The 25,213-nt window shown below is 41.6% G+C and overlaps 1 protein-coding gene across 1 annotated transcript in view; it reads left to right on the top strand.

Annotated features, from left to right (window-relative positions):
• Window positions 1-326: 326 nt before the first annotated feature.
• The window catches only part of Plaat5 (phospholipase A and acyltransferase 5), a 30,094-nt gene continuing 5,207 nt past the window's right edge, over window positions 327-25,213 (top strand). Inside the window, exons 1-5 of the mRNA XM_028771272.1 lie at window positions 327-615; window positions 1,122-1,215; window positions 1,956-2,064; window positions 8,194-8,302; window positions 24,501-24,760. Of these exons, the coding sequence (XP_028627105.1) occupies window positions 396-615; window positions 1,122-1,215; window positions 1,956-2,064; window positions 8,194-8,302; window positions 24,501-24,760 (792 nt within the window). The 5' untranslated portion in view covers window positions 327-395. The remainder of the gene's footprint in view (window positions 616-1,121; window positions 1,216-1,955; window positions 2,065-8,193; window positions 8,303-24,500; window positions 24,761-25,213) is intronic.

Raw genomic sequence — 25,213 nt, 5'->3', positions numbered from 1 at the left:
GTGCAGACTTGCCTGGATTCCACTGAGTGGAGAAACTGAAGTGTGCTCCTCAACCTTTATAGTCCGGTCTCAAAGCCCTCAGTGTGTCTGGTTAGTAACTCTGGACTTCTCCAGCGGCCTCAGGTGCTGCCTCTGAGACTTTGGGACCACGTCTTTCTTTGCGTGACTCATGAATGCCCTAACTCTTGCGTGGAGCGCCTGCCTTTCCGCTGAGTTGCTGGGGCGCCTTCCTTCGCGACAGTGTCCACTCATTTGCTTACCGCACAGGAGCAGCGGCCCACACCCTACCTGCTTCCCCGAACCCACGCGCTCTCGCCGCCGTTTGACGCGCGCTCCCTGGAGGCGGTGCCCCACCTCGCTCACTTCCAGTTCTAGCCCTGCTGGCCCCTGCGCCTATGATCCCGGGGCTCCGCGGACCCCGGTCCGCGCCTCTCTGTAGGCACGTTGTCCCCGCTGGCCACAGCGGGATGGGCCTGAGCCCAGCAGCCAGCGGGGAGTACGGGATCCGCCTTTCTAGGGTCCCATGGCCACGGCCCAAGCAGATCTCGAGGACCACAAGTACCGAGTCAAGTGACACCGAATCTACAACTGGACAGTCAACTGTACCCCACTCAGGTCTGCCCCAGGAGTGGGGTGTCTCCCTCGAAGACTTTTGGGGTGGTTCCTAGCGATTGGCCCCTGCCAGAAATGGCTTAGCAGTTGCTTTCATCTAGATAGCCCTCATACAAATTTTATGGAGGGCAAAGCAGGAACCGACACAGTTCTAATTCTTATTTAACACACGCGCGCGCGCGCACACACACACACATTTATTTATTTATTTATTTATTTATTTATTTATTTATTTATTTATTTGAGGCAGGGTTTTGCTATGTTGCCCTCGCTGGCCTCAAACTCTAATATGTAGATCAGGTTGGCCTGGAACTCACAGAAATGCGTCTGCCTCTACGCCTTCAGAATGGTGGGATTAGAGTCATTCACCACCACACCTGGCTTTAGACACCATTCTAAATCAGAACATGCGGTTCACTTTTGGCTCGAGTTGGTCTTTCATGGAGCTCATTCCTTTCCTCATAGAAGGCAGTTGTGTATTAAATCACACCCCTTCCCTCTTGAATTAGACTCAGCAAGTTCTCAAGCGCTGTTGGTCCAGTTCTTGCCGAAGCAACTCCTGCAAGACCGCCGAGTAGAACAGGCCCGAAGCTTGCGGCAGGGGTAAGATCCTTACTATGAGGACTGGGGCTTTTGGTGCCAGAAGTCTTTTTGAAGATCTGACTTAGATACTAGTTCTGCAGAACACCGTCCCAGTGCCCCTAACCCGCCGCCTCCAGGTGGTTTCTGAGTGAGTAGCACCTCCTGGGTAAGATTGAAGTAGGCTGCAGACCTGATGGCCGTTGGCATATCTTGGTTTTACCCATAAGACCACTCTCCACACCCATGAAAGTTGAATGAGGTTTGTAGGAGTACAAACCAACGAAAAATTTAGGAGGCTTGTGCCTGGACATGAGGTTGGGGCAAGGAGAGGAGGAGGTTTGAGGCTTTTTGCATTTTATTATAATCTATTATGTACTGTCTTCTCTCCTTTTAAAATCAGTGTGTATCAAGAGATTTGAAAAGAATAATGTGCAAATTAGAAAATAATCAGAAAGCTCTGACCAGAGCGGGCAGGGAGAATGAACAATAGCATTTATTTGGGAATAAGTTCACAGTGCAGTGCAAAATGCACACACCTTGTGCTACACTCAGTTTTAAGCAATTGGGGAAAACCAGGGGGAAGCAGTTGTACTGGGTGAAGTCGAATGTCTTCATGGAATCAAGTTTGCATGCGTGAGAGTGATATCTCTTTCAATGACAAAACTGAAAAGTGTCTTACAAGCACAGATCTGATCGGTCACACAGACTTTCCAACAGCTGTGGAATGATGTTTATAATGTGATTGCAAAATCATTTTATAGAGAGAAGCCAGAAATTAATTTGGAGCTCACACTCAGCAAGAAGAGGACAGAGCTGGTTCCAACATCAAATTCAGAGATCGAAGGCACACAAAAAAGTCAAGCAGCTGAGGTGCGTCTCCCAGGAACTGATAGGATAAGTGTTGTAGTTTCCTGGTCATTGCTCACTGCATTGTATTCCACTCTGTGTGTAATAAATCTCTGCACCGACATGAGATATTGGTTCTGTGGTTTTCAAGTAGCTTTTCCTGAGGCACATTTAGCATACATTTAAGTTAGACACATTTTAAAATTGTTAGAACTGAAAAGAAAAGAGAAAAATGACACGAGATTACCCTGCCCCTCCTCAAGACCTTTATTAGGAGGAGGGAGAGCCTCTTCAACATGGGGAAGGGGTAGCATCAGGCCTTGGAGTGGGAGAGGCTTCAGATGCTGTCTGACAACAGTCTCAGCATTTGGATGGGTAGAAGCTAGTTCTGTGAAGAGTCCGCTGTAAGGTTTTGATAGCTACAAGGACCTTAGGTCAGACACTGGCTGGGTTTCCAAAGGGACTAAAAGCATCCCAAGATAATTTGGCTCTGGTTTGCATTTTAATTCCCTGTAACCATGAAATTTCCTCATTTGCCTTGAAGAATCTTTAGTACAGATGCCCCTCCCCTCCTCCCCCATCTCTGTTTCTCTTTTGGAAGCTTCTTCTCACATTCCTAAGTGATGATCTCTCGCTCCCAGCTCCCCATGACTATTCTGATGTCTGGTCACATACGAGCTAAAGAGTTAATGTGCTTTATTAATGGACCTAGCATCTTGGGTTTGTTCTCCTAGAGGAAAGTGACACTCTTGCTGTAGCCTTGTTCTCGCCACCTGCCACATGCCCAAGGCAAGAACAAAACTTTCTTCCCACTTCCTTGCTCTATGCCCACTTGTTTCTGGGAGAAGGCCCAGAGCTGAGTTACCAGCTTGTGCCAAGGAAATAAGCAGCAGAAGCCTGAAGGGGTTTGAAATAACAGTGTATTTCAGAGCGGGGTGGAATCAGACAGAGTCAGGGTAAACTACTCAGAAATCGAACACTGGAGTGTTGGTTGGGGTTGGAGGCCACTTGGGAGGGTAGATACAAGTTCCTGCTGTGCACAAAAATTTGGGGAATGAGAGAGCTTAAGGAAAGGGACCTTGAATTTACCGTGAATAATTCCACTTTACTAGACTTTACTTTCCACTCTACTAAACTGTCTTAGTGACAAAGTTGCAAATGAAAACACAAAACTCCCCCAAACACAATAAAACTATCTGTTTAATGAGCATAGGGGTTTTATCTGCATGTATATATGTGTACCACATGCTTGTAGTGCCCATAGAGGCCAGAAGAGGGCATTGTATACCCCAAACTGGAGTTACCATGTGAGCTGCCATGTGAATGCTGGGAACTGAACCTGGGTCCTCTGGGAGACTGGGGAATGCTCTTAGCCATTAACTTTTCTCTCCAACAATTCAAGACAATGCCTTAAAGTTCTCAGGTTTTTTTCTTCTCCTTCTTGACTTTGTTTCCTGGGACACAAGACTTGTTCAGCATCCTTGGTACTTGAAGTGGGATTCCGTTAGCTCGTCTTCTGGTGTAGACTTGGTCAGTGTGCACTGTGCTGGTCCCATCCAGGCATCTGTTCCAGGACAGGTCAACCAGGATCCTTATTGCTCATGGCCATGGTGTTTGTTGTGCCACCAGTGGGAATGAAACAGCTAGGTTGTCCCAGAAATCACGATGTTTTTGCTGGTAGGGAAGAAGGTTCCTAAAGAGAGCATTTCTTGACACTTAGTGGCTCAACAGTCTGGATGGAGGGGAGTATCACAGGGCAGGACTCTCAGGTCCTCAAGTTTGTGCTTGGGTTCAGTGACATAGTTAGTGGTTGGTTCAGAGGTGACATAGTAGCTTACCTGGAGAAGCCCTGCTGACAGACTCAGTAAAACTTGCCACATACCACTGTTGCCAGCCTTCCCACACCGGTCAGGGCCAGAAACAGCAGAGGTCAATTACATAGACTTTCTGTGTCTGTCTTCATACATGTGCTCATTCTTCATCCCCTGGCGACAACAGAGGCCTCTTTCCTCCCTGCTTTTATTGCTCCCTACTCTTCCCTGCCCTCCCCAACATCCTTCTATATGATCTCCTACCTCTTCCTTATCTTCTTCCTCCCTTCCTTCCTCTTCCTGCCCAGTGTCAAGACTTAGATTATTAATGGCTTTTAGGCTGCAGTGTCAATGACAGTAGGCCAAAATGCTTCTGTATGTCACATATATAGAACAACAGAAATGACCTCAGCTTGGTGTATATACATCCACTCAAGTACATTACATCCAATAAATTCTCTTATGTGTGTGCAAAGGGAAAAATAGAAAATCTACGATTCAACAGCCTATATAGAACTAAAAGCAATTCAAATCTTCACCTGCATCAGTATATGAAAGTTTTGAACTTGTGTTGATTTTTAAAAGACAAACATAAAAATATCAGAAATATAGACTTCCTTATAGATATTTAAAAATACTCTTGTGGGGGCTGGAAAAATGTCTCAGTGGTTAAGAGCACTTGTTACCCTTGCAGATGATCCAGGTTCAGTTCCTAGAATCCATACTATGTGTCTCATAACTGCCTGTTCCTATTCCAGGAGACTCAGCTCCCTCTTTGGCTGCTGCAGGCACTGCATGCACATGGTGCACATACAGTCCAGTAGGTACACATAAACTCACAAGTGTAAAGGAAATACTGCTGCCCAATCCCTTCACCATTTATCAGTATAAAGGCATTTGGCTGAAAATGATCCTGATAATGTTAACTCACAAAGAGAATCTCTCCTCTCTCCTCTCTCCTCTCTCCTCTCTCTCTCTCTCTCTCTCTCTCTCTCTCTCTCTCTCTCTCTCTCTCTCTGACTAGGTTTCTCTGTCTAAAAGTCCTGGTTATTCTGGACTTGCTTTGTAGACCAGGATGACCTTGAACTCACAGAGTTCTGCCTCCTGAGTGCTGAGATTAAAGGCCTGTACCATCATGCACAGCTCATAAAGGAAATCTTATTAATTTGCCACTTACTCTTTTTTCAAAGTGCCCCCTCTGCTCTTGGCTTGATCTTTCCAGCACTCTGAGCTTCCCCACACTCTGGACTGTGTCTTATACGGTGTTCTCACAGCCCTCAGCTCTCATTTCCCTCATATACTATTTCCTCTTGTGCTTTAGGGAAGGGCATATCTACCTGCCTTTCTGGTCCCACAACCAAGGAAAGTAAAATCCTTGTGTGTGTGTGTATATATACATTTTAATTTTTGAGATTATAATTACATCACTTCCCCTTCTCTTTCCTCCCTCTAAGATCCCCCATATTCCCCCTCCTTCACTCTTTCAAATTCATGGCCTCATTTTCTTTAGCTATTGTTATATAGATGCAAATATATTCATTCCTAAATATATAGTACAACTTGCCTAGTCTGTGTAATGTTACTTGTATGCATATGCTTTCAAGGCTGACTATTTGGGATTGGATGATGAATTATGATACTCTTCCTTGGGGAAGACTCTTTCCTCCTGTCTCAGTATTCCTTACTTGCATGTGGTTCTTTGCCTGGGTTGAAGTCTCCTGGGCTTTTCTTTTGCACATTAGTTTGCTATTGGGGCCCTCCTTGTTCAGGTCATGTTTCAGCAGCTATGTTGGTGAGATTATGATTCTGAGCATTAGGTGCAGGACTTGTACTGTAGATGTATCTGTTGTAGATGTATCTCTACAATGCTACATTCTGATCAGTTATAGTTTTCTGTGATGGTTTCCTTGTGTTGAAAAGAGACATTTCCTTGATGATGGATGAGAACACTTGTCTGTGGGTATAATTTAAAATGTGACCAGTGATTATGCTGGTTTAGGAAAGTGACCTTTGTAGCTTTTCACTCAAGATCTGATCTGAAAGCCTCCTCCTGAAAAGGATTACTTTTCATACCAGAAGGCACTGTGCAAGCTTTTAAATGAAGTAAACCACCAACAGCCCTTTCCAGCTTGATGCCTAAGAGCCACAGTGACCTGTATGGCATGTAATTCTAAGGGTGAGGTAAAGGCACACATAATTTGGAGGTAACCAACATCTCTGTAATTGTATTTAGGGGGAGGTCATGGATCATGAAATCCATATTTTTAAACATTTTCTTTTAAAAAGTTTTTTTCCTTTTATCAAAACTAGGTTATTTCCTCTTACACTATATCCTGAATACGGTTTCCCTTCCTTGACTTCCAGTTCCTTTTCACCTCCAGTCTCCTCCCATCTGAATCCACTCTTTTTTTTTTTGTATTTCATTAAATAAAAAAACAGGCTTCTAATAGATAACAATAAAACATAACAAAATAAAATATAATAAGATAAAACAAAACACCACCCTGTCAAATCTAATGTTGCACAAGACAAGCCAGCAGAGGGGAAGAGCCCAAAAGAAGGCACAGGAATCAGAGACCTACTCTTTCACACACTCAGTAGTCCCATGAACATGCTAAACTGGAAACCACGGTATGTATGCAGAGGGTCTGGTGCGGACCTGTGTTGTTCCTGTGCTTGCTGCTGTAGTCTCTGTGAGTTCATATGACCTTCGCTCAATTGTTCTCCTGTTGTGCTCTATACCTGCTGACTCTTACACTCTTTCCTCCTCCTCCTTCATAGGGTTTCCGTAGCTCTGAGGGAAGGGATTTAATGGAATCACTGAAACCCATTTTTAATTTTACAGTAGGAATCGGCTTTCTGGATGTGAAGCCTGGTTTTGGCTGCCCTCTAGTGGCCAGTTACTTGTCACTGCATTTCTTCTTCAGGTAGAAAAGGAGAACTGGTTTTGTTGGGAAATAACTAGTTCTGTCTGGGACTTGTTAGTAAGCAAGCTTGTAAAGCTCTTTGTATCCCTCAGCTCTGGTTCCTTCAGTGAAGCACTGTGGTGTAGACTGTATGCCTTGTGCCTAGAAAAAGACATTCCTCCAGGGAACAGCGTTTGCAGAACAGATGTGTAGGTCTTAAAATATTCTCTCCCGCCAAAATCAAGATAAAGCTCGGAGAGACTGCCTAGATAGCACGTTATACGGTCTGAAAATCTGACTGAAAACATGCGAGACACTGTGGAGTACTTCCTTTTAACTGAAAAAAAAAATGATTGACTTTATGTGTATGGTTATTTTGTCTGCTCACTTGTATGTGTACCGTGCATGTGCCTGATACTCACGGAGGCCAGAAAAGGCATTGGACGCTCTGGAGCTGAAGTTATGGATAGTTACAAGGCTCTGTGTAGATTCTGGGAATTGAACCTGGGTCTACTGTAAGTGCCGAGTACTCTTAACCTCTGACCCATCTCTCTAACCCTGTGAACAAAGTATTTCTTTAAATTTTATTTTTATTTATGGATATGATTGTTTGTCTGCATTTATGCCTGTTTCTTGTGTGTGCCTAGTGCCCTTGTAAGTGCTTTAGACTCAGGGATGCCAGAAATAGGTATTGGAGTTATAGACAGTTGTGGGCTACTATGTGGATACTGTGAACAGAACCTGGGTCCTTTGAAAGAGCAGTAAGTGCTCTTAACTGCCGAGCCGTCTCTCTAGCTCCTACACAGAGAAATATTAAAGTTCAAGATGGACTCTGGATTGCAGGCTCCCTGAAAGAACTGTGGACATCTGTTGTGCTTCAAAGTGCCCTAGGTGTATGGGACTCACTAGAGGGTCTGTGGACCATGGCATCAGAGGGACTTATTTGGAGCATGGTTCTATTCCCAGTGATGTTTCTGAAGGCAATGATTATTTCAGTGGCACAGAAGCATGGCCCAAAGTTGCAGTACTGACTGGGTTAGGCAATAGCCCAACTAGCCAGTCAGGAATGTATACTAAGAGATAGCTAAAGAGGACCTTGAGAAGGCCACACATCTCAGCTGCACTGGAAGATGTGTGCAAGGATGGCATACACATTTCAGAGGTTCCCAGGGACTCTGGTACATCTCTTACTGCTGGGTGAATGGTAGGGCTTTTGAGTACAGAGAATGTGTTGACACATTCAGAGCTGAGAGTCAGCATGCTGATCACTAGCACTGACACCCCAATATTGTGACAGGGTGGGAGACATCCTGTGGTATTCTGGTGAAGAGGGTTCAGATTGGATTTCTTTTTGTCAAGTGATGGGCCACAGAGAGGGGTTCTACATATCACGGACATGTGCAGTTTATCTGTCTCTTTCTTTCTTCCCATCACAGGGCAATCCAAAACCCAGACCTGGAGACCTGATTGAGATTTTTCGAATTGGCTATGAACACTGGGCCATCTATGTGGAAGATGACTGCGTGGTCCACCTGGCTCCCCCAAGTAAGAGTGGATGGATATGCTACTGAAATAGTGATTAGAAATGAGCAGAGTAAACAGAAGGATGGGCAACCACTGCTATCCTCAGTCACCATCCTTTAGCAAGAAGACATTCCTGGACCTTTATTTGTTTATTAGAAAGTACCAGGTGTCCAGCATTTTAAGAATGACAGGAATTTAGGGTGTTCCTAAAATCCCTTTCAATCTCTGTGTTTGATGCCAATCATTTAGCATCCTTCATCACCCGGAGACACCAGGACCATTGCTCACTCCACCTGGTTCATGTTGTTCCCACATTATACTCTCCACTTCTTTATGATCTTTGTCATCTTCCTGCCCAAACTGAAAGCCGTTGTCTTCCAGGTATCCCAATGTGCTCTAGGCTGCCTTATCCTACGTCAGTGGTTCTCAGCCTTCCTAATGCTGCAACCCTTTCATACAGTTCCTCATGTTGTAGTGACCTCGACTATAAAATTATTTTTGTTGCTACTTCATAATTTTGCTACTGTTGTGATGCTCTTAGGTAACCCCCGTGAAAAGGACGTTTGAACCCCCAAAGGGATCATGACCCAGAGTTTAAGAACAGTTGCCCTAAGTGTTTTCCTGGTCTTTATTTCATTCCTTATAGTTTCAGCTGGTCTTGGGACTTATTAAAGTGAAGCGGAGATTTGCTGAGGGACCAGATGGTGAAAGTAGAGGGAGCTTATAGAGAGTTGTGAAACAATTTAAAATTGAATGTGGTCTAGAATCACTGCTCATAGTGGCCATCTCAAGAGACTGGACCCAAGAGTAGGGTGGGTAGATGGGGAAGAGGTGATCTGGTGCCTTTTGAAATTTGTGTCCTGGGCAGTTCTTGCTGGTTCAAAATGGAATCACAGAAAGGCACTGCTGAGGCCTTTGGTTTGCATCTGTGAGTCCTGCAGGCTTTCTCTTGGGCTCCATCTCCGACCTTGCTAAGACCTTTCTGCAGAGAAGGGATCCTTTCCTCTTTTCTTCTCAGCCCCATATACTTCCTGTCGCCATTTTCCCATTTAGGACCCTAATCAAAATGGTGACAGGAGGATCTGGAAGGATCTGAGGGAGGAAAAGGATATATGACCGATACATATATATATATATATATATATATATATATATATATATATATATATCTCCTCTGTCTGTCATCTATCTATCTATCTATCTATCTATCTATCTATCTATCTATCTATCTTACCTAATCCATCCATCCATCCATCCATCCATCCATCCATCCATCCATCCATCTATCCATCCCAGCCTCTTTCCTGCAGCCTGTGTCCAGAATTGCCCCTGTAGCTGTCTTTTGCTACTTTGTGGGTTCTTCTTTCTTTCAACATTCTCACACCCCCTTTCTACCATTTCAATCCCCTAACACTAGATAAGGGGGAAGGAAGGAGAGAGGAAAGAGATCCTTGAATAAAGTCAGAGATCAAAAGTGGGGAGACTTATCACTAGACTACTTCCTGCTGATTAGGGACATTGAGTTCCTTGGGGCAAGTTTCATCTTCACTATCAGGATATCTAATTTCTTCTTCCAATATCTAATATTGATATCTAATATCTTCTTTGGGAATGGTTACTTAACAAACCACAACCAACAATGATTAATAATGATCATCAACAACCAACAACAACCCACCACTCCTCTTGGGGCCCTAGAATTTATATACACTCTAAAAAGTTCCCAGAATTCCAAACATCACACAATTGCAGAAACTATCCGCAGCTGGCAAAATCACGGCCCTGCTAGAGCACAAGGCAAATCATAGCCAGCTGCTGTGGACAATCAGAAGCAGCCCTGTATCTCACGCTTGAAATTAAAATAAAAACAAATTCTTATAATAGTTATGTGGTTTTTTTAAAAAAGAAACCCAAACTCCAAAATTGTCACTACATTTCCCCCCTTCTGTTTTAAGCTTTTAACTATACTGGTTGTAGTGGGAAATTATAAACACAGAGATCTTCAATGAAGTAAGTGCTTTCAGGCCAGTGGCCAAGGTTTTCAGGAGACCTCTCCTGCTCTATTCTACTCTTTGTAGGTTTTTATGGTAGTTATAGCTTTTCATTTCCTATAAATATATAAACAAATCCATGTCCCCAATTCAAAACTTTTGCGGGTTTCCATTCTGATGTGAACACATCCTTATAGTACATAGCGTGATTTAATTCCACAGTTTTTTGTTTGTTTTTAATAACCCAGTGTCTCTCTGTTGCTGTTGCTCTGCTCTCATTAATGTTCAGAAAATTTAGTTAACAGAGTACTATTTAGTCTATTTCTGGGGTCTTTATTCTTCATTTTTGTTTAATAGGCATTTATTTTAATGTGCGATTTGATCAACTTTTGTCCTGTAGAATTTTGTGGTGTACCCATAATTTTGCTGTATATTATAATATGCAAAGAACTGCTTTATTTTACTGGAGACATATGCAGAGACAATGCCAGTCTTCATTTTACAGGTATCTGCATAATAGCTGTTACTTACAATGAATGTGAAATTACAGAGTCGGCTTTTTCAGAACTCAAAGCAATTGCCCATCAAAACTCTGAATATGTGTCAATTGTATGGTATACAAACTGTAGGTTTCCAAACTCTGCAAAACAAAACACATCCATCTGCCAGACTTCATTTCTTTTGGTGGCCCTATGGTTACTTCTGGCCGGTAATAGAGTTTGGTTATTCACAAAGAACAAGTAGGACATTTTCTTATAACTTCCTTGACTTGTTGCCAGGTGATAGAAACATTTTTTAAAAAACCTTTACTTTAAACATGATGCTTTTTATGAAAATTGGAGGATTCTAATACATTTCTTGTTACTACTTGATCAGTTTCTTTATTTCCTTGTGCTGATGGACCTGGCAAGCCTGGATGAGATGGAATATGGGTGTACATCATGGATAGTTTCTATTTCTGATTGCCTGTTGCAGATGCATGAATAACAAGGCTAATTTTGAATTATAAGGAATAAATTCAGCAGTTTCTATATGTAAAGCAACTCTTTCTGGATATTGAGAGTAATTATACTAAGAGATTAAGGAAAATCTAATAATACCATAGTGATTGTATACATCTCTGATTTTGGAACTGAAGTGTATGGGGTTATTTTAAATTAAATTTTAATGATAATATTTTTTTGTATATTTTATATTTTTATATAAATATTTTACAAATATGTACATAAAATATAAATATAAATAATATAATAAATATATCAAGCAACATAAAAGACAAAAATATAATTTTGTATATGTAATATATAAAAGATATGATATACAATGTATCTGTTAAATATAATATAAATATATTACTATGCATTAATATATCTCAGATATATTAATACATAATATTATAATATCAATACTATATATGTAATAATATATATTATATTATCATATGTATTATACTACATATATTATATACTATACCATTATATAGTATATAATATATTAAACTATAATATAGAATAGTACATATTATATATAAATATATGTGTATCATATATACACATATATACACATATGATATACATATATGTATATAATGTATATTATATAACTCTATATATGTGATAATATAATATGTAATACAGTTAATACTAGTATATACAGTTAATAATAGTGTATTTTGTATTACTTTTTAATAATATACATTAAAAAAATAACTTTGCTTATTTTTAAATTAATTACTCTCATAGGCTATCCCTTAGGTAATAAAGAAGGAAAAGAAGTTTCAGGCTATAATGGACTTGTAGCTGGACTTTTGGCTACTTTAAAGATTCCTTTTGTTACACCCTTCTCCATCCCTATTTTACCCTTCCTAACTCCAACACTAGGTTGGAGAAAAAGAAGGCTAGAGGGGGTGTCGATATTGTTAGACTACTTCCTGCTGATTAGGGCATTGAGTTCCTTGGGGCAAGTTTGATCTTCACCATCGAATTTATTCTCATCTTTTGTGCATGATCACTTGACAAAATGTGTGGGGTAATGGACTATGAGCCTGGTCCTTGGTTGCGATAAAGGCTTTGAAGCCCTGGAGACCCTGAAGGGATGGTAGGAGCTTCACCTGCTCCTAGGTACCAACCAGGCCCCTGTCACTAGCCACAGCCTCCCATAGATTTGTGGCCATCAGTCACATAAGGGCAACGCCCCAAGCCCTCCACATGTAGATGAGGCATCCCTAGCATCTCAGACCAAGATAATAGGAAAGAGATGTCACCTCTGGTCAAGGTAGGCTCAAGACAGAGATCTCCGTGCTAATGAGGCCTGGAAGGCATAGCCAATAAGCTTCCCTTTCCAGACACTCTTCCCAGCAAAAAGGTATTTAATTTCAGGTCCATCCTACACAACTGCAACAAACCAGAACAACCACAATAACAGCAGCAGCAGTAGCCCCTCTTGGGGTTCTAGCTTTTATATGCCCTTTCAAGAGTCCCCAGAATTGCCAACATCATACACTTGGAGAAACTCTCTTCATCTGAACTGCTAGTGTATCCATGAGTGTTTGTAAGTGGATCAAGCTGCCACTTCCTGCTAACCTGTGAACTGAACTGCTATTTTTCAGACAACACAGACAAGAGTTGCTCCAAAGAAACTTTCTAAACAGCTCTACTTCCCCCGTATCCATGCCCCTGCTAGAGCACGAGGCAAGTCATAACTTCTGTGGACAATCTAAAGCAGCCCCATATCCCACACCTGGGATTAAAATAAAAAACCTATTCCTATAACATTTCTGTGTTGTTTAAAGAAACCAAAATTTTCACTACACAAACCTATTAGTTGAATTACTTTCTCCATTTTCTTGATTTCTTTTCTTCCTCCTCCTCTTCCTCTTCCTCCTCTTCTTTCTTTCCTCCTCCTCCCCCCCCTCCTCCTCTTCCTCTTTCTCCTCTTCCTCTTCCTCTTCCACTTCCTCCTCCTCTTCCTTCCCAAATACAGGAGAATTCCATGGGCTGGTAGACTTTTCTGTAAGTGGAGCCTCCAGCTGCTCTTGTACCAGCTGCTCAAGTACTTGTAATTTTTCCTTAGTTAAGCGCTTTCTAAATCAACCATTTTAAGGGTAGTATCATTGGTATTTCAGTAGTGCCCCCCCTTTTAAATTTGGAAACTCAAACCCTGTGATGTCCTATTGAAGTGGACAGTTCTTTGGAAAGTTGGTTAGATGGTGTTTTGCTGGAGCAAACATGTGAAGGAACATTTCACTGAGGCAGACACAGGAGAGAGGATGTTTTGCTAAAGCACGTGAAAGGACACGTGAAAGATTCTTTGCTAATGACACGCACGTGTTGGTCTGCCTCACATTGTGTAGTTGAGCTGTATTTGTCCAGGCTCCATAGAGAGAAACCAAAAAGCTTCTGGTGGTGTGCTGCAGTTTGTTGCTGCTTCTGTGGAGGCTCTCATGCTGAGGCACAGCACGTGGAGAACACGTGATGTTCGGAGGGCATAAATAGGACTCCGTGGAGTAATGGAGACAGAGCTTGGCTGGTACAGCTAACTGTGCAATGCCTGTGGGTCGCGCTTCTTCGCTGATCTCCGTTTCCCTAAGAGAGGCACAGCTAAGAACTTCTGGTGTTCCTGTTGGTCCCTCCTGCTGACTCAGCTGAGGCCTGGCTGTCTCTGCTAGGTCACTGCTGTTGCTAGCCTGACTGTACCAAACTGGACTGATGGTGTATCTAGGAGTGTTTGCAAGTGGATCAAGCTGCCACTACCTGCTAACCTGTGAACTGAACTGCTGTTTTCCAGACAACACAGACAAGAGTTGCTCCAAAGAACCTTTCTAAATATCCCCACTTAACCTATATCCTTTCTTTTCCACTACTTCTGATGGGTGGCGGGCTACATGAGAGGTTAAAGTGTTTAAGAACTATCATTAAAAATGGAATTTGAAAAAAATTAAAGTTATATCCCTATGTTGTTTTAAAAACAAAATCCCAAATGTTCTCTTTTACCAAATGAAGTCTCAGGAGCCATACACTGTGGTGACAGACTGCTAGCTCAGAGAGGCAGAGAAAGTGTCCAGATGACCTTCCTTCTCAACCAATATTTCAGAAGGAAAAAAAAAGTTCTCTTTCTCCACTCTGTCTTAAAAGCCCTTCAGATGGAATGTCTTTTTTTTCTACTTCCTGTGCATCTTTCTACCCATCCTCCTGACTTCCTCTCACTCTCCATGAAGTTTTCCTATGTTCACTCCCTGTCAATTGATTTCTTGATCCATCTGCCTTTTGACCTATGATTGACTTTATTCAATCTTGTTTACAATAAACAGAAGCTCTTGCATTAAAGGTGTGTGCTAGGCCTGAGCTGCACCACAGAAACAGATTTTTCCAGTATACAGTCTCAGAGTTCACAGTGTAGTCGAATATTCTGTAACATTTCCCCTTTTTGTCTAAATAAAAGACTCTTTCTCCAACATCAACAGACTATATACTATCTAGTATAAGAATTGCATTCATAATGTTCAGTCCATTTGTATTTGGCAACTTTGGAGAAGGTATTCTACTGTCCTATCTTGGTGAGTCCAAAAGTTCTGTACCTAACTTTCTATTATAACTTGCATTTATCAACCTAAGAAGATATTTCTAGACCTAAAAACACTTTCTTAAATCCTAAACAATGTAAGCTTAATTGTGAGACTATAACTATCTAACCTTCAATCCCTTCAAAAACCTGAGAAGCATAAATATTACCTAAGCAAACAGGAAGTAGAGAGCAAGGTTCCAAAACTATAGAAATGAGAGAGATTGTTGCTTCCCAACAGCCACTCAAGAGTCCTCTGCAATGTTGGACAGACATCTCTTCAACCTACTGACATGGAATAGCTGACAGATTTTTCTGTGAAGCAGAAATTATAAAGGACTTGCCTATCTTATCCTGGCAGAGTTCAGCAGTTGACTTTCTTTGTGTCCTGCTTGTCTATAGCTTGGAGAGCATACTGTCAGCAGTTGAGCCAAGGGCAGTCTCCCCACACCCCACAATGGCTAGCTTTGCCACATTTGAAGAAAACTCCATATGGAGGTTCTTCAATATACGTCATCATCTTTAAAGTGGTATGGGGGTGCTGCTAGGAGTTGACATGTCTCAAAAACCTTAAATTAATACAATGTCTTTAAATGCCATATTTTGTAGATCTCTGAGGTTTTTGGAAACTGTCTATCTATAGAATATTTGAATAGGCAAACATTGTTTGTTTCAAGCTATTTACTATCGGTTCAATCTTGGTAACATATTTCTGTAATAAACTAGATTAGTATCTAACATGACCATGTTTTTTTATTGACTATTAGCTTTCATTTCTTATTTATCCTGAACAATTTGTAATAGTAGCTTTCAATAGTAAATGAGTGTGTGGGGGTCTCTGATGGAGGAGTGACAGTGGTGAGAAGGGACTGAGGGAGCTGGGGCGGTTTGCAGCCCCATGGGAGGAGCAACAGTGTCAACTGGCCAGACTCCCTGGAGCTCCTGGGGACTGGACCACCAGCCAAAGAATACACATGGAGGGACCTGTGACTCTAGCTGCATATGTGTCAGAGGATGGCCTTGTTGGACATAAGTGGGAGGAGTGGCCCTTGGGCCTGAGGGGGTTTGATGCCCCAGTGTAGGGGAATGCCAGGGTGGAAAGGCAGGAGTGGGTGGGTGGGTGGTGGAGAGGCAGGGGGAGGGAGAATGAGATAGGGGGTTCTGGAGGGGAGACCTGGAAAGGGGATAACATAATAAAAAATACTCAATGAAAGAAAAAAAAGAAAAAAATTTCATTTTTAAGAATTACATAGGTATAATACCTAAAAAAGAGTTGATACATAGTATGTTATAACTAAATATAACTTTAAATTTGTATCAATATATAAAAATCTATATCAGTATAACCAAATATAACTTCAATTTTGCATCATTCTATACCAATGTAATCAAACACAACCCCAATTCTGCATCAGTATACAAAGATCCATACCAATTTTAGATTTTTTGGCTAGTAGTAGTTTTATGACCACCCTTTATTCCTATATTATTCCTGTATTCCTTCTTTTTTTGTCTAAATAAAAAGGAAAAATTTTAACACTTAACACAGTAAACTGTTTACATCAATGAATCAATTTCTGCCAAGCGTTCCATAATATCCAGCTTGGTTGTATCTGGCAGCCCCGGAATTAAGTACTTTTGAGTTCAGAGTTCTGTAGCTTTCTATTGCTGCAACAAATCAAGCCCCCATAAATTCATGGTTGTGTTAGCCACGTATGGCTTTAATTTTCCTCTTTGTCCTCCTGGCCCTGTACACTTCACCCATCTTGCACGTTGTTTTGTTTGAGACAAAGTTCTAATCTCTAGAAGCTGAATATTTATTTCCTGAAGAGGCTAATTTGGGTGCCAATATTTTGGTGAAATTCCTGTTACATCTGCTCCTGTGTCTACTAACCTTCAATTTCAATGTCATTTATTTGTATAAATGTGACTATTTATAGCAGTTTGACAAAATATTTGTTTTTGGTCTCTCCTGAATTTTTTTTATTTTATCTACTGAAGCTGTTATTTCTTTGATTACAACTACGGCACTGTTGTTTTTGACAACAGACATTAAATCTTTTAATTGTTCTATGGTTGAGTTTCTCTGACAGGGAATGATTGGATTGGATTTGATATCCAGGCCTGTGGGAGCCCCCAGGACATTTCCTGATGGCAAAGGTTACCTTGCCGATCCTTTGTTGATCCGCAAATGTTCATCTCACGTCAATCTCCTATGAACTCAGCAATTTGATTGCCCTGAGCTGTTTGTAGTTGGAAGCTCATCTTTAGGTGGCATTTTTCAGTTTAGTGGCAATCCTGGCTAGGTAGAACACTTTCTTTTATATTTTGTTTTTCTCCTTTCTTCTTTTTAATTTTTTTTTATACAGAAAACATTTAATTGAGGCTGGCTTAGAGTTCCAAGGTTTAGTCCACTATCATGGCAAGGAAGCATGGCAGCATGCAGGCAGACACAGTGTTGGAGGAACCAAGAGTTCTACATCTTGATCAAAGGCAGTCAGGAGGAGTCAGTCTTTCCAACTGGGCAGAGCTTGAGCATAGAGCTTTGAGGAAAGCCCATCCCCACAGTGACACACTTCTTCCAATAAGGCCACACCTACTCCAACAATGGCCTAATGCGCCATTCCCTGTGTGTCAAGCATTCAGACATCTGAGTCTATGAGGGTCAAACCTACTTAAACCACCACATTGCACTCCCTGGCCCGCAAAGGCTTGTAGATATAACATAATGCAAAACGCATTAGTCTAACTTCAAAAATTCCGTAGTCTATCATAGTCTCAACAATGTTTAAAAGTCAAAAGTTCAAAGTCTCTTCTGATATTCATGTAATCTCTTAACTATAATTCCCCATTAAAACCAAAATCAAAAAACAGATCACATACTTCCAACATCACCGGATGTATATTATCATTCTAAAATATCATAGTAAGGAAATACTGGACCAAAGCAAGACCAAAACCCAGGTAAGAAAACTTCAAAATCTGTGTCTCCATGTCTGATGTCCAATTCCTTTGATCTTTGTAAACTGCAACACAATTCTTTCTCTTGGGCTTGTTCCACTCCCTGTTAGCAGCTTTCCTCGGCAGGTATGCCCTGGCTCTGAAATCTCTAACATCTTAGGGTCCCTAAGGCAACCTCAACTTCACAGCTTCTTGTTCCAATGTCTGGGATTCACACAAGATATTCTGTGCTCCTCCAAATGGCTTGGGTCATTTTTGCAGTGCTTTTCTCTGCAGTACTCTAGCCTCTGGTTGACTCCACTGCTGTTGCTGGTAGTCATCCCATGATACTGACATCTTCAGTACACTGGGGTCTTCCTCTACAAGTAGGCTTCACTTTCACCAATAGCCTCTTATAGACTCTCTTCATGGTACCAAGGCTCAATTTCTTTGTATGATCACTTCTGTTCTGGGTCTTCAACTGCCACTGAAGCTGTACCTTTACCAATGGCTTTTCCTGATCTCTCACAATGCTAAGTCTCAGCTGTTTTCCATGGGTTCTTCATGACTTCAAATCCAGTATGGCCTGGGTGATTCTCACACACGACCAAGTCAGGCTGTCAGCATGATGTCTCTCTCTGGAACACAGCTTCTTTGTTCTGTCTGAATACACTTTCCAGAAGATTTGATCTCAGTGATGCTGGTCTCTGCTTAATCACCACTAATTTCTTAGTTCCAGCTAACCAGTGTCATCAATTATCCTGTAATCCTTTCTATTCTGGACTCTAAAGCCAGAGCTGCCAAGTTCTGCTGCCTGCTGGGGCTGGAACCTGGTCCCTTTGTTCTATTACATCTTGACCAGCTTTCTGTTTTCAATGATTTAATTCTGTCTAAGCTTGGTTATCTTGGAACTTGCTATGCAGACTGACTTTGAACTCAAGAGATATGCATGCCTCTGTCTTGTGAGTCCTGGGATTAAAGGCATGTACCACTATGCCTGGACCTAAGCTTTTCTTTAATTCCTTTTCATTACAGATCTTTATAAGCATGACCACTATACATCAAGCCCTGGATTAAAGGTCTGTGTTGATCTGGATCAAAGTGTGTGTCCACCTCAAGGTCCAGATCAAAAGCCTATGTCTCAGCCTCAAGATCTGGATCAAAGGCAGTCTTGTATTTGGACAACTGTCCCAGTCTAGGGTTGTTTTTGGTGACATATATCAACACCTTCCTTAGGAGCATCTACCATTTTACTCCTCCTTTCATCATGGGCTATGTCTGGGATTGCAGGAATATTAATCTGAGTACCTTACTGTTGTATAAGATCCCTTTCCTATAAATTTATGGTTATGTCAGCCACATAAGGCCTTAACTTTCCCATTTGACCTTCTGATCCCACACATTTAACCCACCACACACTTTGTTTTATCTGAGATAACTTTCAAAGTCCTAGAAACTATGCATAAACCCTTTGACGTGGCTATTCTGAATTCCAAGATCTTTGTGAAATGATAGTTACATCACTCCCGGATCCACCAAACCTTCTTTGTCAATACCATTTGCTTGCAATTTTAATTTTGGCCTTTGATTACTAACTACTGTTTTCCAGAACACATGTTTTCCAGTATTCCTAAACCCTCCTGTTCTTGCTACTGGAGTGGTCTTGCCTTTGATGTAGGGGGACAGTAGCAGGCGAATAATCCTATCACCTGCATTAAACTGCATCTCTCTTTTTATATAGGCCATAATTTTTAATTTCTTATTTGAAATTCTCATCTATAATTCTTGGATATACAGTAAATTCTTGGAAAGTCAAACTAATTCTTCCCAAGATCATTTCTACCTCCCCAGAAGGGAAAAGGGCATAAACTCCAGTAGTTATTTTATAACATTGAGTTGTTGGGGATAGTGTTTATCTATAGCCAAGTCTACAGCGGCATCAAATCTTCAATGCTGAGTGGAGAGTTTTTGGTCTGCATGTTAGTCCTTGGCCCACAAGAGGCCTCGAGCTAGGCCCCCATTTCATTTCCCAATGGCAAGAAATTGCCTTGGATATCTTTTTTTGGACCGACACTCATTGGTCCAATGACAAACCTTGCCATATTGTCTGCATACAGTTGGAAGCCTAGGCATTCTTTATGGTTTAGATTTAGAAACAGCACTGCCCCTAGAGAATGCCTTGTTCACAATTTTATTGCAGTGACCATATTTCCCACAATTAAAAGAAGGGACATTTTGAGATCTGAGATCTTTGGTGGCTTTGTCACAATCTCCTTGCAAATGACCGTATTTCCTGTAATTGAAGCACTAGACATTTTGATATCAGAGATCTGTAGATATAGCTTGACCTATGATATTACATGGTACATGTTATACTGGTTGTATCCCTTATCCACTCATCCATTGGCACTGCTCATGCCTTTGATGGTCTAATAACACTTTTACATTCAATATTAATACTTTTATACTCTGAGGTCTCTATCAATATCTGTCTCTCATCAGGATTTGATATAGTTTTGTTTATAGCTAAGACTAATCTTTGTAAAAAAAAAATCAGTGATGGTTTCTCAGGAGCCTTGCATAATCTTTGTAAATGAGGTGGACCTTTTCCCAGCCTCCTCAACTTTTTCCTGAGCTCTTAAAGCCACTAAGGGACATTGTTCTATAGTAGCATCATCAGATTGAATCTGTTCTTGTATATCAGAGTACCACCCTTTGCCTAGCAACTAACTGGTCTTTGACTAAGTTCATTCCCCTCACTCTATTTCACTGTTCAATATTCACAGTTTCTTCCCTCCAACATGTTAATCATTGTGGATGGGCCTGTAGTACAGTTGTCAACAATCCCTTCCAATCATGGGGAATAATTCTATGTTGAGGAGCCCAGTTATCTAGAGTTTATTTCATATAAAGTGGGTACATCCCATATAAAATCATATAAAAGGCCTCTTTAAAATGCTCTAAATCTGTCATTTCTATAGGATGCCATCCTTTCTCTTCATAACTTTGTTCCACACTGTTAGCAGGCATGTCCTGTATGATGACTGGGAAAGCTGATAGTGATTCAGTAACCCAGGGCCACCCCTCCTCCCACTCTGGCAACATGGTTGGTTTGATATTAACTCTTTGTTTTGAAACATCCTCCCACTGTTTCAGCTTTTTTCTGACCTGACTGCCCTTAGTTACAGTTTCTTTCCCTCTACCCTCCTGTGGGGAACTCCTGTTCTCTTACTCAGTCTTGTTCTCCCTCTTCAGACACTCCTGCTTCCCCAGTGCTTCCACTTTCACCTGAATTTCTCCAGTTGCACAGTCAACTCTGTAACCTTTTTGGAAATGAGAGAGCAGAGTGAACTCTTTTGTTTTCCCATTTCAACCATTTCTTTTTTTGCTTCTCAGGCCCCTACATTTCCACCTGTGATTTTTCCAATTGCACAGCCATTCTCTGTACCTTTTTTTTGAAACAGAATATAGGAAGAAGAAAAAGAAAAACCAGAAAATCCCAACTGGCAAGAAACCAGGGGATATTCCAGCAATAGTAGCTACAATAAAATTTTGCTGGCCTCTTGAAAAGAAGTATCCACTCCTTCATCCCCTGAAATTTCCTCTATGGTATTTTAAATCAAATTTTTCATTCTGCGTGACCACATGTCTGGGCACCACTTATAGCTGTCTTTTGCTACTTTGTGGGTTCTTCTTTCTTCTACCCTTCTCCACCACTTTTATATCCTTTCAGTCCTCTAACATTAGATAAGAGAGAAAAAAGGATAAAGAAGAGAGGGAAGGAAAGAGATCTTTGAATAAAGTCAGGGATCAGAAAGGGGTGACATTACTGTTAGACTATTTCCTGCTGATTAGGGGCGTCAAGTTCCTTCGGGCAAGTTTGATCTTTGCTGTCAGGATATTCAATTTCTTCTTCTTCTTGTTTCTTCTTTGTGCACAACTACTATACAAACCACTACCCAAAACAACCAACAACAACTAACAACAACTAACCAACAACCCATCCTGCCTCTTGGGTATATCATGTAGTTTTTGCTACCCTGCTTTAAGCTTCTGTCGAACCATGCTAATAGTCCTGCTCAGGTTCCCTCAGATCTGAAGATGAAAGACACACACACACACATACACACACACACATACACACACACACGTTTATTTTTGATATGCTTTAGCTGAATGGCTGTGCTCTTCTAAGCCTCTCTTGGCTAGCCTGCCCTTCTCTTCACTCCCAGCTCAACAGCTCTAACTTTTCCCTCAGTTCAATTGCTCAGTTGCCTTTAGTTCTAGCTCAACACCCTAAATCTGCCTTCAGTTTAGTTATGTTTATACTATCCTGCCTGCTACCCCAGGCCCAGTTAGGGAAGCGGCCAATGACCCTCCACTCTAGATCTCACATGTCTGGTGGCTCCTTCTTTCTCTGAAGCATAGCAAAACTTTTTCTCTTCTCCTGTGTCTGCTAGCCTGGAAGTCCCACCTATTCTGCCCAGATCATTGGCCATTAGCATCTTTATTGATCGATCAAGTACCAATTGGGGAACAGGACCTTAAGTGTTCACATGGAGATTCTTGATCAAAACATCAGAATCACCCCCTACACTCAGGGGCTCAGCATTTATGTGCCCTCTAAAAAGTCCCCAGAATTCCAAACATCACATAATCACAGAAACTATCTGCAGCTGGCAAAATCATGGCTCTGCTAGAGAACAATGCAAATCATAGTCCGCTGCTGTGGACAATCTAAAGAGGTCCCATATCTCACATGAAAACATATTCTTATAATATTTCTGTTTTTTTTTTTAAAAAAAGAAACCAAAACTCCAAAGTTGCCTCTATAAACACCACTTGTATAACTAAAGAGATGGTTAGCAGTGATCCCCTCCCTATCATCTTGTCTCTAAATTTCAAGTGTGCTATCTCTGTGTCCATTCATGATGGGCACATTCATGATCCATAATCACACTCTTCGTGTGGCTACTGCGAAGTGGGGTTGCTAGTGCAGCTAGTTAGATTTTGTGAAACAAGTAGATTTTCTTGGAACACATAGGAATAGACTAAGAAGAATAAGAGACTTTTTTTTTTTCGCTCTTGAGCAGCTTAGAAACATATGTACTGTGTGCAACCATTTAGTTGGCTCCTGATGAAAAAGAAATAATAAAAAGTTCTGTCCTTAATTGATATAATGGTAGATATTTGTGGGATACAGTGTGACAGCTTTGTAGTATATAATGACCACATACAAATTATTAGCACATCCATGTCCTCTAATCTTTTTCTTTTCATGTTTAAGTACACGCAACGGTCTTGGTGTGTATGCATGTTTTCATGCACTCACAGATGTGGAGGCTTGAAGTTGACATCTATCTTTCTTGATCACTCTCTCTGAACCTTACAGCTCACCAATTCTGTCTAATCTAGCTGGTCAAAATCTAGTCCTGGGGTCTCCATCTCTGTCTCCCAAGTATTGGGATTATGAGTGGCTACCTTTCTTGCCTGACTTTTGTTTTGTTTTTAGATAGGTTTTCTCTGTGTATCTCAGGCTGTCCTGGAACTCTAAAACTCACTCTGTAGATCAAACTGGCCTTGAACTCCGAGATCCACCTGCCTCTGCTTCCTAAGCGCTGAGAACTTTTATCTTTATGCTTGTTGGGCAAATGCTCTATCCACTGAGATTCCCCCAGCCCTATCATTTCTTTTTGATGAGAATATTGGAAATCATCCCTCATAGCTGGTTTTTAGTGACCACCCATGTGGCCTCAGACAGGTTCTCAACACTCTTAGAGCTTCTACGTTTTCTAAATACTGAGTGTGAGACAATATGGTAGCTTTCAAATGTTTCTTTTTCCTGAAGCTGCAGAACTCCTCCTTGGTGGCAAGCCTTAATGAACACCCCCCCCCATATATGATCAGCCACAAACATCAAGAGTCTCTTGAGTGGATGGTGGTAGAAGTTAGCGCCAGAGTTCCAGGACTAGTTCCACCGTTCCCTTTCAGTGGCCAAGAGGGAGGCATGTTTTGGAACTATTTTTAATGTTCAAGACCGAGCCTTACAAGGGGGATGACCCACAGAGGTTGGAGATTAGCAACACCTGCTTAGAAAACAAGACTCAGCTTCTAAGACAGGATCAGGTCAATGTGGTCTAGTCCAGAGCCATGTGATAAAATATTTCTACAGTTAGTAACAGATATTTCTGGAAGTGAACAGAGCATGTAACTCAGGGCAAAAGGTATCTTGGCACAGGGTAGAGTGGGCACAATGGTGCTGTAGTTGGTAATGTGCTTCCTGCACAAACATGAGGTTCTGAATTCAGATCCCCAGCACTCATGTAAAAAAAATCTGTGTATGCCAGAGATAAGTGATCCCCAGAGCTCACTGGCCAGCCTATCTAGCCAATAAATAGGCGACCTGTTGATTCAGTGAGAGACCAGGTCTCAAAAAACACAATGGAGAAAGTGATTAAGGAATATTATTTTGACATTGACTTCTGGCCTCCATGCGTGCATGTACACCTACACGTGCATTCTCTATTTCCACTCCTAAGGAAAGTATCTCTCTGGAAAGTTGGTTCTCCATGGTACATTTAACATACCACCCTCTCCTCTAACATACTCTAAATTGATGTGTGAACAAGACTCTCTCAGAAAGTGGCTTTTCAAAGGTCTTAGGCAGAGTCAGCATATCCTGTCCTTATCCTCCTTGAACATTTCCAATTTTTGTTCTTATTCCCCAGGTGAGTTTGAGGCGGGCAGCATCACTTCTATCTTCAGCAACCGAGCTGTGGTGAAGTACAGCCGGCTGGAGGATGTGCTGCATGGCTGCTCCTGGAAGATCAACAACAAGCTGGATGGGACATACCTGCCTCTGCCTGTGGACAAGATCATCCAGCGCACAAAAAACATGATAAACAAGATAGTTCAGTACAGCCTGATTGAGGGGAACTGTGAGCACTTTGTCAATGACCTCAGATACGGTGTGCCCAGGAGCCAGCAGGTATGTCCCCGACTGCCCTCAGTGGCTCCTCACTGTCTGCCAAGCTTATCAAAGATGTCTAGACAAAGCTTGGCAGACACTAGGTTCATGATTCTGTTTGTTGTACTATGCGAATAATGTTAAGAAACATTACACCATCAAGAATATCACCCATTGGCATCTTAGCTCACAACCAGGGATGGCCTCCTTCAGTTGCTTTCTTTTGAAGCACCTCCTCGCTTTACAAAATGGGTATAGATCAGGGTAGATACTTGGTTGTCAGAGCTGAGAAGCTGTAACCTGAGGGCCATGATGGGTTTAAAAACGGAGTTTCTTGTCCCAGGCCCCATGCTCCCAGTATAATGACTCTGAGACTCAAATGTATTTACAGATACCTAGGCCATAAGCTTCGGTTGTTCCCTCATTAGATCGCAACTCTATATCTCGTTTATTCTAATCTACCTTCTGCCACAT

The sequence above is a fragment of the Grammomys surdaster genome, unplaced genomic scaffold (assembly GCF_004785775.1).
Source record: "Grammomys surdaster isolate TR1022 unplaced genomic scaffold, NIH_TR_1.0 205, whole genome shotgun sequence".
NCBI classification, from domain to species: Eukaryota; Metazoa; Chordata; class Mammalia; order Rodentia; family Muridae; genus Grammomys; species Grammomys surdaster.
Note: the sequence above shows the minus strand (reverse complement) of the source record. Positions and strands in the feature narration are given on the sequence as shown.